Source organism: Macaca nemestrina, chromosome 12 (genome assembly GCF_043159975.1).
Source record: "Macaca nemestrina isolate mMacNem1 chromosome 12, mMacNem.hap1, whole genome shotgun sequence".
Lineage (NCBI taxonomy): Eukaryota > Metazoa > Chordata > Mammalia > Primates > Cercopithecidae > Macaca > Macaca nemestrina.
In genome coordinates, this window is record NC_092136.1 from 9,098,933 (window position 1) to 9,118,285 (window position 19,353).

General features: G+C 49.2%; 1 protein-coding gene across 4 annotated transcripts in view; it reads right to left on the reverse strand.

Annotated features, from left to right (window-relative positions):
* Positions 1-1,639: 1,639 nt before the first annotated feature.
* The window catches only part of LOC105469820 (DNA polymerase alpha 2, accessory subunit), a 39,436-nt gene continuing 21,722 nt past the window's right edge, over positions 1,640-19,353 (reverse strand). For 3 of the 4 annotated variants that reach the window (XM_071074300.1, XM_071074299.1, XM_024789123.2), the window contains 11 exons: positions 18,343-18,498; positions 17,425-17,487; positions 16,319-16,361; positions 12,038-12,162; positions 10,492-10,530; positions 9,377-9,450; positions 4,989-5,097; positions 4,586-4,692; positions 3,651-3,710; positions 3,261-3,387; positions 1,640-2,127 (listed from right to left, as the gene is read on the reverse strand). In XM_071074300.1, coding sequence (XP_070930401.1) covers positions 1,978-2,127; positions 3,261-3,387; positions 3,651-3,710; positions 4,586-4,692; positions 4,989-5,097; positions 9,377-9,450; positions 10,492-10,530; positions 12,038-12,162; positions 16,319-16,361; positions 17,425-17,487; positions 18,343-18,498 — 1,053 coding nt within the window. In that variant the 3' untranslated portion in view covers positions 1,640-1,977. The remainder of the gene's footprint in view (positions 2,128-3,260; positions 3,388-3,650; positions 3,711-4,585; positions 4,693-4,988; positions 5,098-9,376; positions 9,451-10,491; positions 10,531-12,037; positions 12,163-16,318; positions 16,362-17,424; positions 17,488-18,342; positions 18,499-19,353) is intronic. The other variant, XM_071074301.1, reaches the window with a different exon arrangement.

Consider the following 19,353-nt stretch of genomic DNA (forward strand, 5'->3'; position numbering starts at 1 on the left):
TGAAGGTAGAGCTGGATGGAAGATCCGCGCCATGGCCCTGCCAGTCCCACCCTTGGGTGCCCCTCGAGGTCCTAATTCCCTCGCTTCATTCTTGGCACCCACTTAGGTTCCCAGGCACAGCAACTAGGAGTGGCTTCTGTTCCCTTGGCAGCTGTCCCTCTCAGAGACTGGAACCCTAAAGGGAAGCCACCAGGTGGGAAAGGGAGGGTGGCTCCTTCTGCCAGGGCAGAGGCAGGGCAAGGTGGGGGCATGGGCATGAGAGGCAAATCCTGGTAAGAGCTCAGGACTGTTTCTTCAAGGCCATCTAGTTGGTGTCTCAAGGGCAGGGACCATGACCAGATCAGGGGGAGGCCACCAAAGGCGGCTGTAAGGCAGATGGGCCTGACCTCCTGGGCACTCTCCACCCTCCATCACTGACACACCCCCAGAGCCTGCTTGAGATCATCTGGGACAACAGATGCCTGGGGAAACTGGTGACACAGCTGAAGTGGGGTCTAGGGACGGTCAGCCAGCAGTCACTTGGCACCTTCCTGATAAGAGCAAAAAGGAACTGTCTGGTGGCAGAGGCACGCCTGCCAGACCTGTCTGCTCAGGGGTTCGCATCCTGCTTTCTTTTTGTCTGACTCTTAAATGCCTGCTCCGGCCCTCCCAGCCCTCCCAGATCATTTCCAACAGTCACACTACTGGTATCCAGGCAACCGTTGCCTGGGCTCCCAAAATTCCACATCCAGAGGCTGACAAGTCATGGTGCCCCCATGGAATATGGCTGGCTGCTTCGCGTGTGGAGGAGCTGGGGGAGGAGGGAAAAATCCGCTCCCCACACCGGGATGAGTTTCTAATTCTTGGCCTCAGAGGAGGCGCCTATAAACCAATGAAATAAAACAGCTGCTCCTTGTGTTTAAAGGGAGACCTTTTACTGTACGCTGGTCAGATCTGGAGCTCAACTCCATTTCATTGTCAGAAAGGTGAGAGGCAAAAGCTGGCCACTGTCAGGTCACCTATTTATCTCTGAGTCAAGGCACAGACACCAGCAGCTCGCTGCCCCCTTGCCCACTTCCTTGCCCTGACAGCTGGGGTTTGCTGGTCTTGGCTCTGGCATGTGAGGCAGGACAGCCTGCCAGCTTAGGGCAGGAAGCCACTCCACGTCTGGCCAGTGACAGCTTTTCCCCAGATGCCAGGACACAGGGGCATGGGATGTGCTGTGAACCTTGGAAGGCCTGACCCTGTCTGAGTGTTCTGGGCTGCAGGCAAGCCCTGGCCACTGCGTGACTTGGCAAAGCAGCTGCCACCAGGACTCCAGCTTTGGAACAGCCCGGCGAGGCCACCCCCTCCAGATGGAGAGGTCAGGCTGGGACCACAGCATGCATGTGAGGAACCGCGCAGGGAGGCCCAGGCATGTGGCCAGCTGCTTGCTCTGCAGCCCAGCTCTAGGGCCCGCCCAGTGCACCTCTGCAGCATAGAGGTCACTGGGGCCTTTGGGGGATGAGGGGTGGGGCTGAGAGTTACCCACTGGACAAGACTAGGGCTGGACAGAAACCCAGTGTGACCGACACTGCCTTCTCTGGTCATAGGTCAAATAGGCAACATTCTCTGTCTACTACCAGGATAAAGAAAATAGAAGAAAGGTCAAACTCAGAAGTCACACTCAGAATTTAATTTCTCCAAAAGTTGTTTCTGCGTTTGATTCATGCAGAAAATCACAAAGCCTTCTCGCCTTTTCTGAGTGGGCGGGATCCACAGCTGGCTTACTTCTGTACCTGGAGCATGGACTGAGAGGCAACAGCCTCCTTCCAGGAGAGGCTCCACTCACAGGCAGGCCCGGCTGCACGAGCCCTCCCTGCTGGGCCTGGTCCCTGCAGCTGCCCCTCCCTGGCTGGCTCCTCTCTCCTTTCCTACCCAACTGTTCACCTTGTCACAGGGCTACGTCTTGGCTCTTGGCTAAGACTTTAAGGGCCCACACAGCAGAGGACAGAAGCCTCAGATCCTGACGACCTGCGCGGCAACGCACGGACTCTGCCTCTCCACTCCGTCCACCGCTGGCCTCCTGAGGTAGAGTCGGGCGAAGGTGCCTCCCACCTGCCCTTTGGTAAGGCGCCCGGGGTTCACACAGACACAGCCGAGGACATCCTGGGGAGGAGAGAAGGGGAGACAGGTTTGGAGGCCTTAACTAACTGGGAACCAATGTGAAAAAGAAGTGACATCAGATGGCTGGACCCCAAAGAGGGTTTTACAAAATGGAAATGAAGACAGACAACCAGACACATTTTCAGTCTTTTTTTTTTTTTTTTTTTTTGAGACAGAGTCTCTCTCTGTTGCCCAGGCTGGAGTGCAGTGGCAAGATCTCAGCTCACTGCAGCCTCCACCTCCTGGGTTCCAGCGATTCTCCTGCCTCAGCCTCCCAGGTAGCTGGGATTACAGGTGCACACCACCATGCCTGGCTAATTTTTGTATTTGTAGTAGAGATGGGGTTTTACCATGTTGGCCAGGCTGGTCTCAGACTCCTGACCTCAGGTGATCCATCCACTTTGGCCTCCCAAAGTGCTGGGATTACAATTGTCAACCACTGCACCCAGCCTCCGTCACATATGTTAACTTGTTACTAGAAAGCTTTGAATTCCTTTTAAGTATTTCAAACAGAAGAATGAGGTGACTTGGCAGAATGATAATCAGCCCCCAAACTTGGAGACAAACCTGATCTAGCTGTTTACTGCTTTCCCATGTGAAAAACTTTTTTTTTTTCCCCTTTTTTAACCCCTTGAGGTTGAACTAGCTCTTGTTTGGCAAGAGTGGGACTGGTCTGGGCAGATTCTCTGTAAGGGACCTAACTCCAAGGCAGGCAGGGTGAAGGGTGGCAGAGATCAGAATGACCTGATAGCTTCTTCAAGGTATTCCCAGCTGAGCCCACTTGGAGGTCGTATCAGAATTTGGGAGGCACAGGACAGGCAAGTGTACACTGAAATCTTCCCCAGGTCACCTTGATGTGGCCTGGTAAAAGCCCTCAGTTGAGGGCCTTCCTAGTCACCTGGGCTCCTGTTCTCTTGGGGAGGGAGGAGGGGACACTGTTTACTCAAGCATTTTACTGACAGAGTTGTTTGTTTTCTGGTCCCACCACCTCCCCACAGAAACAAGGCCACAGGGCAGGGTGCTAGAGGCCCCATCCCCCTCAGCAGACCCATGAGGGGTGAGTGCCAGGTGGTCCAGAAGGGAAAGTCAAAGACTGGGTTCTGGTGTTTCTGGGAAAAAGCAGAGTTCAAACCTACCTTCACGAAGTATCTCAGCTCTGACGGGATGATAAGGACATCTGGGGTGACAGGCAGCTGTGCGTAGACATAGAACGTCTCATAGTCAATGGCCATGTCTTCTTGGGGTGGGTAGAGCGGGTAGTAGCTACAGAGACAGAGAGAAATGGTCAGCAGTAGCAGACTGCGGGGCCCCCTTCTCAGACAGAGTCCCCCTAGGTACTGGCTTCCGTGCTGCTGGCGTCCGCAGACCGACTTTTTCTCTGTGTGTGGGGGCAGAATGCAGGCTTGTCATCACAGGGTAAAGTTCCCTGCTGGTAGCCTGGTGAAGGCTCTTATAGTCATGCTTGTCATAGCTTCATGACCCCAAGGCACTCTCTCCACAGTCAGGGGTCCCAGCGGCAAGCTCACCTTCTCTGGGTCAGGATGTGCTTGAGTATTCGGCTGAATCTGTCTGAAGTTCCAGAAGAACTGGGAAAGAAAAGAAAGCACGAACACAGAACCCTGTTTTTCAGCCCATTTCTCTTCAGGGAGGACTGGAGAATTTAATAAACCAGAGAGAGGCCCAGTGACAAGAGGAGGATGCATCTGGGGAAGTTTAAAGACCCACCCACAAGGAGCTTGGTCTGTCCCCACATGAGGAGGGACATAGGACACCGGGTTGAGAAGGGAAAGCACAGGAATCCCTCGTAATCAAGATCAAGGAGGGCCATTAGCCAGCACCGTGCTGTGCAAGAGGATGCAAAGTTGGCACCATTGTGAGGCGGGCGTGTAGCCAGGCTGACTCGATCTCAAACCTCAGCCAAGGAGCCACACCCGTCTTGCTTCACACGAGAGTCGCTTCACACGCCCCTTCCCATCAAGGATGACGGCAGAACGGAGCTGCCCAACATCAACTCAACAAATTTGGCAGGGCCTGATTATCTGCAGAGCTGGATGTTGTACTAGTAATGAAGAAAGCCCTTCAGAGAAAATTCCCAGTTTATCCTCCACAAACAGGATGTCCACATTTGTTTTCAGGTCACAAATTTGGGAAATGAAAAAAACAGGAGCAGAAAAGAAAATGTAGATGAATTTCGATGCCTTTAAGTGCAAAGACAGAATGGACGTGGTTCTTTGGGGTCTCAAATGCAGTTTAGAGAGGTGGTAACAGAAACTAATGCATCCAACCAACCCCTCCCCTTGGGTACAGAGAAACTCAGATGGCCAGAGGGTCGGGCACAGCTTGCTGCTTTCAGGACTCTCTGGTCAAGACTGTCAAGCATCCCCTTGATTTTCTTGGCTGCAGAAAGGGCTGGGACCAGAAAGCCAGTCATCTTGCTTGGGGCCTGGAACATACTTCTTACCTACTGATCTCCTCGGCCCCCAGGTGGAACAGCAGATCCGTAGACGTCAGGCCAAAGATCACTCCATTTATGGACAGGCTGCAGGGCTCAGACACAAACTGTACTTGCTAAAATGAGAACAGATTGGAACAAATATTTGTACGCCAAAGCTAGAAACATCTTCCCATGAAAGTGGGGGTTGTCTGAGGGCTGGGGAGACCACGGAAAAGGGAACCAAACCAACATACATCAAACTTATAGACACATTTGCTTGTTTAAAAAAAAAAAAAAGAGTTTAAGATTCAGGCTGTACGCATGCTCTAAAGAGGCCTCTCCACCCTCCCCTTCAGGGCCAGGGCCAGAGCCAGTGGCAGAGGTATGCTGGATTCTGGCTGCCTGCTGGTCAAGGAGTGGGTACTGCTACCTTTTTGTCCTCTCGAGACAGATCGGAGTAGCTGAAAGGTGGCTGGGGGTACACAGGCTCATGGTGCACATCTCTCAACGATGGGACAAAGACAAGGTGGGAGCCGGAGCTAGTATGACAAAAGAACAAACAGAAGAGGGAGAAAAGTGAGTGCGGTTGAGTTAGAACAGCTGCGCAACAGGCAGGATGCCTCAGGGCTGGAGGCAGAGCCCACTTCCAGGCAGGCAGCTCAGAATTGCACTCTGTTATGAACAGAGACGCTGTTTCCCATGGGACACTGGGAGTGAAGGACAATTTGTTCTACTTCACACCCATCCATCTGGACAGGCTCCGATTGCCTGGGACACTTTCTTGTTGCTCTGTGTGGCTTTCTCCCAAGAGGATGGAGACTATTGTTTGGCAGAAAAAGGGGCAAAGAAATGGAGATCTAGAAAATCTAGAAAGATAAGGATGCGAATAAAAAATCACAGCCTCAGAGCCAGAGTTTAAACCACAGCTTGGACTCATTACACCTTCTAAGCAAGTGTAGCTTGCAGGCATTAAACAGTGTCCCTGCCACACCTTGGCAGAGTGCACGGAGCGGGGGCATCTTTCCTAGGGAGAAGGCAGTATACCAAAGAGACCCTGAGACTGCCGTTTTTTTGTTTTCTTTTTGAGACAGAGCCTCACTCTGTCACCCAGGCCAGACTGCAGTGGCATGATGTGGGCTCACTGCAACCTACATTTCCTGGGTTCAAGTGATACCTGTATCTCAGCCTCCCGAGTAGCTGGAACTACAGGTGCACACCACCACACCCAGCTATTTTGTATTTTTAGTAGAGACAGGGTTGACCAAGCTGGTCTCGAACTCCTGGCCTCAAGTGATCCACCCACCTTGGCCTCCCAAAGCATTGGGATTACACGCGTCAGCCACCACGCCTGGCCTGCCTTCGTATTTAGAAGATCCAGCTGAAACCCTCTGACTGACTGAACACTGGGCCATAATTACTGGACAATCAAGACACAGACATTTCCAGCAGGAGGCGGAAAAGCCCAAGCGGCCTCTCCCTGAGCCATCGCATCCCTCCCCTCTCACACATGGAAGTAATGCCCTGAGTTTCTATTTCTCAGCAGGCTATCTTGCAAAAATGAAAGAAATATTTAACAGCAACAGTAAAAGCACAGATGACAGCAGATGTTTCCTTTGATGGAGCAGGAGAATCTCTAGGGTTACAACATGCAAGTGAAGAAGAAAGTTGTAACTCTGGGGGCCAACTATTTATTTTTCCCAGCCATACAAAAGAGAAAGAAAGTCCCGTTTCCTTGGTTCCCTTTGCTGACCTTGGCAGAGGGGCCATTTATAAATCAAATAGGCATAAAGTGTTACTTTGCGGGCATGTTTAAAATCCACCAATAGCTCTCACTTCCATCTCCGTCTCCTGCTTAAAATGTGTGGACTTCTCAGGCATACGTACACTTTGACATGTGATAAAGGTGCTGGTGACAGCTGTCACCCTTATCACTGTGGTGTCCTCTCAGAGTGCTGAGACTTCTACAACAGAAAATCAGAATCCTGAGACCAAAGGTGTTTACATATTCATTATTGTTCCTTTGACACTGAAAAGCTCACTAGGATGATCCAGTCCACCATTTGGGTGCCAGGTTCTGGTAAACAAGCCACAGGGTAACTTGAATGGGACAATCTGTGCTCCACATCTCAAGGGCTTGACATCTGTGATGAACACAATGAACTGAGGTGCAGCTGGCTGCTCTCAAGGGACAAAACTGCCCTGTTTCAGCAGGCTTTGGAAGGGCAATAGTTAAGGAAGAAATAGCCTTCCTGCTCATGGTTAGAAACCAGCTATAGAAGGAGGGATCAGAAAAAAATCCCAACTATGCTCAGCATTGCACAACCTCATACGTCACAGGGGGAGGGTCCTCCAGCTGCTCCCGCAAACAGGATGAGAACCGCGGGCTCTGCTTGCTTCCTCTGAGGTGCTTTCTCACTGGCTCTTTTTTTTTTTTCTTTTTTTTTTGAGATGGAGTCTTGCTCTGTCACCCAGGCTGGAGTGCAGTGGTGCAATCTCGGCTCATTGCAACCTCCACTTCCTGGGTTCAAGCAATTCTGCCTCAGCCTCCCGAGTAGCTCCCAAGCACCCACCGCCACGCCTGGCTAATTTTTGTATTTTTAGTAGAGATGGGGTTTTGCCATATTGGCCAGGTTGGTCTCGAACTCCTGACCTCACGTGATCTGTCTGCCTCAGTCTCCCAAAGTGCTGGGATTACAGGCGTGAGCCCCTGCGCTTAGCCTGGCTCTGGCTTTTACATGATGACTCAGCTTAATGCTCTGCATTTCTGACCTCTCAGAAATACAAAGAAATTCTCTGCCCAAGAACTGTTTATATACTGTTTCTAGAAGGGGGGAGCAGCTCCCCCTGCCTCGTGGCACACACTGGCCACAGATGAAAGTGCCTGGTGGTGCTGGGTTCTCATCCCCAGTATAACAATGCCTTATCTGTGCTTTATTTCTATCACTGCTGACAATACCACATGGGGTAAGGAACCAAAAACAGAACCCAACCTCAAACTGAAAGCACCCAGCCAGTGTTAGGGCACTACGACACAGTCCCTGCCTGTCCCCAAGGGCTGACAAAAGGAGAACACAGCCCTGCTCCTGTGTTTTGGGGGCCTATCTCCTGAGGAGTTCTAACCACTCTCCAGGCCTGATGAACTTGACCAAGATCACAGCAAATCTGGGGAAGAGGGAAGGCACCTGCATCACCTTCATTTGAGGGAGGGAGGGAGGAAAGGGCAGAACCAGCCATGGTTGTCACTGGCACAACCCACATCTCTGATTCTGGGAGTTGGGGGATGTTCTTTATTCCAGCTGTGCCATCTACCATCCTGGCCCACACTGCCGGTACAAGAAGGTAGTGTTACAACTTATTGACTCTGGGATCAGTTCTCATGGCTAAAAGGCGGAAAGTTAGACATCTTATTTTAAAAACCACCTTTGTGACACACTCGTCTTTAAACACTTAGCCTCAGGAACATTTCTATTTTATTAGCTCAGCTACAGGCATGCAGATCTCATGAGGAGATCTACCACCTATACCAGCTTCTTTCAAACACTGGCACTGGGGGAAAGGGACAGGAATGACAGGAATGGAGGATGTCAGATTTCCGAATAACTTTCCACTCTCGGCTTTAGCCTCTTCCTGGAACAGTGACTTTCCTCTCAAATGAGAACTGCACAGCTCTCTCATCTCTGCTGTGACCTCTCACAGTTCCTTCTGTTTGGTCTGTGGCAAGGATTCAAGGCCCCACCCTCACCGAGAGTGTCTGTCACCACCAGCTGTAGCCACTGGCGGCATCCCACGCACCCTGGGGAAGCACTGACTTGGGAGGAAATTGGGCTCACCCAAAACAATCACTTACACAACGAGATGTGTGGGGTCTCACAGGATTTCACTGCGTAAGTCATCAAACACTTCTCAAAACCATCCTGGGAAGATTCCCGTGGAATATTAGTTTATACAAAAGGGAGAAAAGGAACTAAGTATAGAAGAGAAAGAGCAACCAAACAGTGAAAGCCGATGCAGCCTTGTCCTTTCAAGTATGTTTATCTTTGTGTTTTACAGAGATGCCTCTTAACTTGCACTTGAAGGTCAAGGGTTCTAACTGATCTCAGTAGTGCAAAAGGAAGAAAAGAATAGGAACTGCCATGATTTTTTTTTTTTTTTTGGAAAAGGAGTTTTGTTTTTGTTGCCCAGGCTGGAGTGCAGTGGTACGATCTCGGCTCACGGCAACCTCTGCCTCCTGGGTTCAAGTGATTCGCCTGCCTCAGCCTCCCCAGTAGTTGGGATTACAGGAATGTGCCACCACGCCCAGCTCATTTTGTATTTTTAGTAGAGATGGGGTTTCACCATGTTGGTCAGGCTGGTCTTGAACTCCTGACCTCAGGTGATCCACCCGCCTTGGCCTTCCAGAGTACGTGAGCCACCAGGCCCAGCTTTTTTTTTTTTTTTTTTTGAGATGGAGTTTTGCTCTTTTTGCCTAGGCTGGAGTGTAATGGCACAATCTTGGCTCACTGTAACCTCTGCCTCCCGGGTTCAAGTGATTCTCCTGCCTCAGCCTCCCCAGTAGCTGGCATTACAGGTGCCCACCACCATGCCTGGCTAATTTTGTATTTTTAGTACAGATAGGGTTTTACCATGTTGGCCAGGCTGGTCCCAAACTCCTGACCTCAGGTGATGCGCCTGCCTCGGCCTCCCAAAGTGCTGGGATTACAGATGTGGATCCACTAAGCCTGGCGCTGCCATGACTTTTAAATGGTTTCAGTTTCTTAATGGGAAGCTCTGGAGAAACCTAGGAAGTTTAAGGTTCTGTCCAGTATTTTGAAATCTGACCTTCTTGTGCCTTCAATAATTGTACGTAGACACTGCTTGAAAATGTCTTCAAACGGACTTGTCAGTAGACAGTTCTGCAAGAAAGGAAAGGAGATAAATTTAGACAGCAGATGTTTGGTGTTTACTCACTTAACATTGTTAGGTGACCCATAGATGTCAGCTGTTGGGCTGGGAGCTGAAGGAGACGCAAAGATGAGAAAGATGGGGTATTTTTCTTAAGGAGCTAAGTCTAGTTGAAGGCAGGAGGGGAGATGTGGGAATTAACTCTCTTGAATGCAGTGTGGGAGAGACTACAAGGAAGAAAGAGTGCTTTGAAATATTTTCCGTGGAAGGTAAAGTATTGTGAGACAAAGGATCAGAGGTCCCAGACCTCAGCCATGGAGATGTCCCAGGAAGGACCATTTGTGTTTTTTGTTTTTTTTTTTTGAGGCGGAGTCTCGCTCTGCCGCCCAGGCTGGAGTGCAGTGGCCAGATCTCAGCTCACTGCAAGCTCCGCCTCCTGGGTTTACGCCATTCTCCTGCCTCAGCCTCCCGAGTAGCTGGGACTACAGGCGCCCGCCACCTCGCCCGGCTAGTTTTTTGTATTTTTAGTAGAGACGGGGTTTCACCGTGTTAGCCAGGATGGTCTTGATCTCCTGACCTCATGATCCGCCCGTCTCGGCCTCCCAAAGTGCTGGGATTACAGGCTTGAGCCACCGCGCCCGGCTCCATTTGTGTTTTATGCAAAGGACAGCAAGATGAGTTATAAGCTCGGGGTATTGGCCAGGATAGGTTCTTTCACAGGGCAGCCTGTGACTGCCAGACACCTGCATTTGTGCTAGTGCTCTTGTGCCTTAGCACCAGGCATCACAAACAAAGGAACATTAGGACTGATATATTTACATGTCCCTCCCCCAGCTTCCAGACAGCCTTGTATTCTGGTGAAAGGAAGCTCTTGGATTCCAGATCTTTATTAATAAAGTGCCCTGCTAAAATGATTTCTGATTAGCCACAGGAATTAATGTGTTTGTTATAGATGTGCGATAAAGTGGGATAAACATTAAAAAATGAAAAGAAAAGCGAGAGCCTGACTGAACGCAAGTACCCAGGACCCCTTCCCACCCCAGCCCACTCACCTCCACCTGCTCATGCTTAGCATCCAGGAAAGGGCCAAACTGCGAGGGGAGAAACAAAGACACCAAAAGAACAAATCAGAATCACCTGTGTCTGTGAACGACTTCGGATTACCTCTTCTGGAAGTCCTCTGCCGAGGGCCCATCTGTCCCTCCAAGGCTGCCTGGAGAGCCTGGGGACAGCTAGCAGATGGGCTGGCGGGGGCGCCAAGCCAATTTCACAGGCAGAAGCATGTGTGCCCCGGATGGAGGGAGGCTCCCAGGGCCCCATAACCATTACTAATGCCCACTATAACACTGGGCTTATCCCTGTAATCCTAGCACTTTGGGAGGCCGAGGTGGGCAGATTGCCTGAGCCCAGGAGTTCAAGGCCAGTCTGGGCAATATGGTGAAACCCTCTCTTTACAAAAAAAATACAAAAATTAGTTGGGCATGGTGGCGTGTGCCTGTAGTCCAAGCTATTCGGAAGATTGAGATAGGGAGGATGGGGAGGATCACTTGAGCCCAGGAGGTGGAGGCTGCAGTGAGCCAAGATCGCGCCACCACACTCCAGCCTAGGTGAGAGTGAGACTCTGTCTCAAAAAAAAAAAAAAAAAAGCACACTGGGCTTTTTTCTGACTTTCTAAACCTAGCAAGGGAAATTGATCACCATACTAATAGTAGTATTTTGAGCTTTAAAAAGAGATTAGTTCAGAAGTTGGAGTAATGAGAAAGAGGTAAGAATACTGTAAAATCAACAAAGGGTGGGAAAAAAAAAGTTGACCTTTTATTTTTTGAGATGGAGTCTCACTGTTGCCCAGGCTGGAGGGCAATGGTGCAATCTCAGCTCACTGCAACCTCTGCCTCCCAGGATCAAGCAATTCTCCTGCCTCAGCCTCCCAAGTAGCTGGGATTACAGGCGCCTGTCACCACACCCAGCTAATTTTTTTTTTGTATTTTTAGTAGAGACGGGGTTTCACCATGTTGGCCAGGCTGGCTTAGAACTCCTGCTCTTGGCCGGGCGCGGTGGCTCAAGCCTGTAATCCCAGCACTTTGGGAGGCCGAGACGGGCGGATCACGAGGTCAGGAGATCGAGACCATCCTGGCTAACATGGTGAAACCCCATCTCTACTAAAAAATACAAAAAATTAGCCGGGCGAGGCGGCGGGCGCCTGTAGTCCCAGCTACTCGGGAGGCTGAGGCAGGAGAATGGCGTAAACCCGGGAGGCGGAGCTTGCAGTGAGCTGAGATCCGGCCACTGCACTCCAGCCTGGGCGACAGAGTGAGACTCCGTCTCAAAAAAAAAAAAGAACTCCTGCTCTCAAGTGATCCACACACCTCGGCCTCCCAAAGTGTTAGGATTACAGGCGTGAGCCACTGTGCCCAGCCAAAGTTGGGCTTTTAAAACTAGCAAAGGCCCATAGATCATGTATACCTCTCCAAAGACGTAGATTAAGAATGAAAAGGTATTTTCCAAAAGGAAGGACTGACATGCTTCCTAAAAATTTAGAACTGCATTAAAGTCATTTTCCAAGGCTGATTCCTCAGCTTTCACACTGGTGCCTCTTACCAGGATGCAGACATCTGGCCGGTCATGGTTGATGACAGCAATCAGGTCGAGCAGGGGGTCATACGTGATGCTGTCAGACGTGGTGTATGGCCCACAGGCAACCAGGACCATGCTTTGCTCAAAGTCTAAGACAGAGGTTGTAGGTCTTGATTAGAAGAGGACTAGTATTAGAATGGTGGGAGGAGAAAGGACAATTAGGGGAAATGCCACAGGATTCAACTCAATGAGTCCTTTATGTGTGCAACTCTGGGGACCCAAGGTAAGGAAGACCTCATGTCCATCCTCTAAGAACACACCACTAGGTGGTAGAGATAGAGAGACAGGCAGGAACACAAATAGCTAGAACACGCACTAGAAACTTTACAAGCAGTGCACATGAAAGATTTGAGGAAAGTGGCAGTCAGTAAAGAATTTACCAAGGTGGAATTTGCTAACACGTTTGAGAATTTTGGGGGATCAAGGGCAAGGCAGGGTACAGGACAGTACTGAGACCTGAGTGTGCTCAGTGTTAGGAAACGTCTGGTGGTCCAGTGTGGCTGGAGAATATGGGGTACTGAAAAGCCCAGAAAGACAGGCTGGGGAACGGGAGACTGGAACGGGAGACTCCCGGGTGACGGGGTGCAGGGGCCACCCATCACGCTTTGTCCTTTTCCTAACAGCAGCTGCTTTCCTTTTGGAGAATCAGCCCTCCTCTCCACAAGGCAGTCTACATGGGCCTGTAAATCAGGTGCTCTGTCTTCCTCTAGCCAAGGGCAGGCACATGACCCAGTTTAGGCCATTCACACTCTCCTCCCAGGGTGTGCAATCTTGAGGTGAACAATCCAAGGAGAGAAAAAAGATTACAGCTAACCTATTCCAGCCGAGGTGCCCAGATGAGACAGCTGGGGAATTCCTGCTACCTGGATGCTAGAGTTCCTGGGCTCTCATCCTGGTTCCAAGCCTGGGTTTCTAGCCACTTGTCCAGTCTGTGAGCTACCTGGATCTCCCCTAATAAATTCCTGCTTTCTTGTTAGTCTGAGTCAGTTTCTGTGGCTCACAACAACAAAATCCAAAGATCCCAGGCTTCTTAACATGCGGTTGTGTTAGTTTCCTATTGTTGCTATAAAAAGTTTTCACAAACTTAGTGCCTTAAGACAACACGAATTTGGCCGGGTGTGGCGGCACAACACCTGTAATTTCAGCACTTTGAGAGGCTAAGGCGGGAGGATACCTTCAGCTCAGGAGGTTGAGACCAACCTGGGCAACATGGTGAAACCCTGTTTCCACAAAAAATACAAAAATTAGCTGGACAGGGTGGTGCGTACCTCCTGAGTCTACAGTCCTAGCTACTTGGGAGGCCGAAGTGGGAGGATTGCTTGAGCCCGGGAGGTTGAGGCTGCAGTGAGCTGTGATCACAGCTCATGCCCACTGCACTCCAGTGAGACTCTATCTCAAAAAAAAGCCTACGAATTTATTATATTACAGTTCCAGAGGTCAAAAATCCTAACCTGAAGGTGTGGGCAGGGCTGAGTTCCTCCTGTCTGGAGGTTTTAGAGAAGAATCCATTTCCTTGCCTTTCCCAGCTTCCAGAGGCCACCTGCATTCCCTGGTTCATGGCCCCACCTTCAGCGGCAAAGCCAGAAGCCTAAGATTTCTCTATTTTGAAATAAAATTTTTCTTTTGGCTTCCTCAAATCACAGCAGCCTAACATTTCCAAGCTCTGACTCTGATTCTCTTGCCATTCCTCTTATAAGGACCCTTGTGATTACAGTGGGCCCACCTGGATAATCCAGGCTAATCCCCCATCTCAACAGCCTTAACTTAATCACACGGGCAAAGTCTCCTTTATGACAAAAGGTAAAATATTCACAGGTTCCAGGGATTCCTGGGGCTATAATTGAGTCTATCATAGTAGTAATACCATGAACTGACAAAGCATTCAAGGGGAAGAGTAGGTTTCATGTGGTGGTGGGGTAGGGACAAAGTTAAGCTTGGCTCTGAGAAGCCTACAGGAGATGTGAGCCCCAGTGTAAGCAGTGAGTCTCTGGAGGGCGAGGGCCATGTCTTATTCTGTATCTCCATGAGTGCCTCGTTTAATTCCTTATACAAAAGTTCATTAACAACCTGTTAAACTGTTTCCAAAGGCTTCCCTGGTACACAGCTCAGGCTCCTGGTATCTCAGCCAGGTTGATTTCATTACCTGAAGTTGACCTAATACCAGCATGCCACCCTTGCCCCTATAAATTTGTATTTTCTTTTTTTTCTTTTTTGAGATAGGGTCTCACTCTGACTCCTAGGCTGGAGTGCAGTGGTGGTATGATCATGGCTCAAGGCAGTCTTGACCTCCTGGACTCAGGAGAGTGATCCTCCCACCTTAGCCTTCCGAGTTGCTGGGACTATAGGCACATGCCACCATGCCCACACCCAGCTGATTTTTTTTTTTTTTTTTTTTTTTGAGACAGAATCTAGCTCTGTCGCCAGGCTGGAGTTCAGTGGCGATCTCCACTCACTGTAACCTCTACCTCCCAGGTTCAAGTGATTCTCCTGTCTCAGCCTCCTGAGTAGCTGGGATTATAGGCACACGCTGCCACGCCCAGCTAATTTTTGTATTTTTAGTAGAGATGGGGTTTCAGCTTGTTGGCCAGAATGGTCTCTATCTCCTGACCTTGTCATCCGCCCACGTCGGCCTCCCAAAGTGGTGAGATTACAGGCGTGAACCACCACGCCCGGCCTAATTTTTTGTACTTTTTGTAGACACGAGGTTCCACCATGTTGCCCAGGCTGGTCTCAAACTCCTGTGGTCAAGCAATCCTCCTGCCCCAGCGTGAGCCACCACGCCCGGCCAAACTTGTATTTTCTGATAAAATGTGCAATATAACAGAGTCCTAAATTTCACTCCTGATTCTAGGTCATCTCCAAGAATGGCTCTGGCCACTGTTACATGCATGGGGTGTTGACAACATGCTAGTGTCAGTGATCTGGTTGCTAATCCTGAACAGTGCTCCACTGTGCTTACAAGCATGCCTTGAGAGTTGGGTGTGGTAACTTATGCCTGTAATCCCAGCACTTTGGGAGGCCAAGGTGGGCAGATCACCTGAGTTTGGGAGTTTGAGACCAGCCTGACCAACATGGAGAAACCCTATCTCTACTAAAAATGCAAAATTAGCCAGGCATGGTGGCACATACCTATAATCCCAGCTACTTGGGAGGCTAAGGCAGGAGAATCGCTTGAACCCAGGAGGCAGAGCTTGCAGTGAGCCGAGATCTTGCCACTGCACTCCAGCCTGGGGGACAGAGTGAGACTCCATTTCAAAAAAAAAAAAAAAAAAAACCAAAAAGAAAAAAAAGAAATTATTTTTAAGTTTTCACTTTAGAACAAATTTAGAATTGTAGAAAAGTTACAAAGATAGTACAGAGTTCCTGTGTGTCTTTCACCAGAGGGCCCCCAATCTTAACATGTTAGGTAACCATGAACATTTGTCAAAATTAAGGCATTAATGCTGGTATATCACTGGTAACCAAATTCCTGGATTTTCGAGGTTGAGTGTTAGAGCCAGAAAAATAAAAAAGCAAATTCCTGGCTTTACTCAGACGTTGCTAGTTGTTCCACTGATGTTCCCTTTCTCTTCAAGGATTCAATCCAGGATGCCACATTACATTTTCAAAAAATTAATTAATTCTAATTTTTTTTTAAGAGCCAGTCTTGCTCTGTCACCCAGGCTGGAGTGCAGTGGTGTTACCATAGCTCACTGCAACCTTGAACTCCTGGGCTTAGGCAATTCTCCTGTTTCAGCCTCTGATTAGCTAGGACTACAGGCACGCACCACCAGCCCAGCTAAATTTTATAATTTTTAGTAGAGACAGGGTCTCCCTATATTGCCCAGGCTAGTCTCCAACTCCTGGCCTCAGGTGATCCTCCCACCTTGGCCCCCCAAAGTGTTGGGAATACAGGTGTGAGCCACTGCATCTGGCCCACACTGCATGTAAAGAAATTCTTCTTGAAATTGTACATCTTTTTCCTTTCCAAGGCAACCTTCAAAAATACCTGTTAGACATTAGTCTTTAAACAACATGCTTCATGTAGGCAGAACTCAGGTTACAGCACGACCAACGCTCACTGGGCTCAGATCAGGGGTCTTGTGACAAAAAACCTACGAACTCACTGATGGTGGTACCCTCACCGCTTGGTCACATTGCTCTTCAGCAGCTTCTGCAGCTTTCTTGGGCTCGGGAAACTGCACTCCTGGACTCATGTCTACCACCCTCACTGTTTGCAAAAACAGTATTTGAACTGAAACTCACCTCCATCCTCTTCAGTGGGCTGATAAAATGGAAGTGGCACACCCTAAAAACAAGTGAAAAGCTCAAGTAAGGTCTTGCGCCAGGCATCACCTTGGTAAGGAAAGGGGAGGGCACCGTGTTGGGGGGTGGTGCAGGTGTGATGGGAGGACAGTGGGGAGGAGCGAGGGCAGGGGAAGGATGTGCCTCTGTCTTGCTCCTTGGATCTGATGGGACCTGCCATTTTTCTTTTCTTTCTTTCCTTTTCTTTTTTTTTGAGATGGAGTCTCGCTCTGTCACCCAGGCTGGAGTGCAGTGGTGCCATTTTGGCTCACTGCAAGCTCTGCCTCCCAGGTTCATGCCATTCTCCTGCCTCAGCCTCCCGAGTAGCTGGGACTACAGGCACACGCCGCCACGCCTGGCTAATTTTTTATATTTTTAGTAGAGATGGGGTTTCATTGTGTTAGCCAGGATGGTCTCGATTTCCTGACCTTGTGATCCACCCGCCTTGGCCTCCCAAAGTGCTGGGATTACAGGCGTGAGTTACCGCGCCCGGCCAGGACCTGCCATTTTTCTATACTGCTCAGAGGGCGAAGAAACCCAGGTAATCGGAGGTCACTACTCAATTGTCATAAAACACCCAGCGACAAGTGGGAGCAAAACAGGTACCTAAAGTATCAGTGTACTTCTAGGCAAGAATGGGAGGGTGTCTTGCTACTTTTCCTGGCATTCTATGAAAATCTCTGGAGGATTGTTGCCTAGAGCAGGGATAGGTAAGCTTATGGCCTCTGGGCCAAATCTGGCTCTAGCCCACTATTTAAATAAAGTTTTATTGGAACACAGCCATAGTCATCTGTTTAAGAGTTCTCTGTGGCTGCTTTTGTAGACAAAGGCAGAGTTGAGTCATTGTGACAGAGACCATGTAGCTACAAAGTCTAAAAGAATTACTGTCTGGCCCTTTACAGAAAGAGTTTGCTGACCCCTGGCCCAGGGGTAGATTTCCACTTACAGATGGAGAACTGACTAACAAATAAATGGGCTCCTAAAAAGGACCAGTTTCTAGAACAGACAGCTTCCAGACACACTTTGCCTGAAGCAAACCAAGAGGCAAGTGGGGGTACGCTGTGTACCTCATAGAGTTTGGTGGCAACAAGTTTCCTACCAGTGGTGTTGATTCCTTCCATAATTACAACCTGAAAGACAAAAACAAACAGGATTGCTAAGCAGTGGAGATCAACGAGGTCTGGAATACATTATTTTGAGGCAGTTAAAAGCATTGTCCAGGCCGGGCGCAGTGGCTCATGCCTGTAATCCCAGCACTTTGGGAGGCCGAGGCGGGCGGATCACAAGGTCAGGAGATCGAGACCATCCTGGCTAACACGGTGAAACCCCGTCTCTAATAAAAATACAAAAAATTAGCCGGGCGCAGTGGCGGGCGCCTGTAGTCCCAGCTACTCAGGAGGCTGAGGCAGGAAAATGGCGTGAACCTGGGAGGTGGAGCTTTCAGTGAGCCGAAATTGCGCCACTGCACTCCAGCCTGGGGCACAGAGCGAGACTCCGTCTCAAAAAAAAAAAAAAAAAAAAAAAAAAAAAAAAAAAAAAAAAAGCATTGTCCAACTACTTTTAATCTGTAATCATAAACTTAGGGCATTTTTGCAGAAAACAAATTAAGGGCGTTACATTAGTAATAATAATTATGCTCTACATACGTGATCTAATTTTCACAACAATCCTATGAGGTAAGAATTATTATTTCCATGTTGTGAGTGAAGACACTGTGGTTTAGATGGTTAAGTACCTTGCCCACAGGTATGCACCTCATGGAGTGGGGAGTTAGGATTTGAGGCTGGGCAGTTGGGTCCCAGAGCCTCGGTCAGAGCATGGGGGAAATGGAAATCCCAACAGTGGTGTCTGCTCTGGGGCATGTGCTCCACCCACACCCCATGGCAGCAGAGACAGGAACTAAGGAGCAGCTGCACATGGCACAGCACGTACTCTTCAGGAGTAAAGAGTGCACCTGCATCCTGGTGGAACTCCTCCAATCTCACCTGTCCGGGAAACAGAGAATATTCCTTAAGCTCAGATAAATCCACTGGGATTTGAGCACCCGAGGAATGTTCCCGGTCTCCCTCGAGAATCACTGACTTGTTGTTCAGTTTCCCGTTGCTATCACAGCCAATCTGGCCCAGCAGAGTGACAGGCTCCTACCAAAGGAAGGTCACAGCATAAGAATGACAGTCTTTGGAGCAGGAGCTCAAAATCTGAAGTCAATAGGATGAATAGCAAAACAAACTGCAAACAACAAATACATTTTTTGGCAGGGCATTGCTTTGACCCTGAGGTGACTACAGCATCATCACTGACTCTCAGGATGGAAGAACTCTGAAAGGGCATCTTGTCCACCCACCAACCCAGCACTTGAGCCCTCCGAGGAGGCTGCCTAAGTGTGAGCATCTCTAGTGTAGGGGAACTTGCCCCTGGATGCCCACCCCACCTGGTCCTCACCATCCCAGGGCAGCACACTGCATCTTTGGACAGCTATAACTACTTAATAATAGATAACATTTCTTGAGCTTACTAAATACCATGCACTATTCTAAAATGTATTCTTAGGCATTTTATATATATTAACTCATTTAATCCTTGCAACAACCATCAGGTGGATATTATTGTACCCATTTTACAGATGAGGAAAACAAGCAACAGAGAAGTTAGATAATTTAGTCAAGGTCAAACTGTGGGTGAAGCTTGGGTTTGAGACCAGAAATTTGGCTCTAGAGCCATATCCTTAGCCACATACCATACAGCCTCCTAACAGGAAGTTCTTTATTAATTGAGCTAAAATCTCTGTCCCTATGGCTTCCTCTGTTCTGTTCCCACTCTTGGGAGAAAAGAGAGGAAGTCTCATCTTTCCCAGTGATTGTGCTTCCCTGCCTTCCCTCAATTATTTCCTTCCAAGTCCTCCAACACTTCCTTCTGTGACACAGTTCTGCATCACTTCCCCAACTGGTCATTCTTTGAATGTAAACATTGACAAAGGTACTTTAAAGAAACTTCTA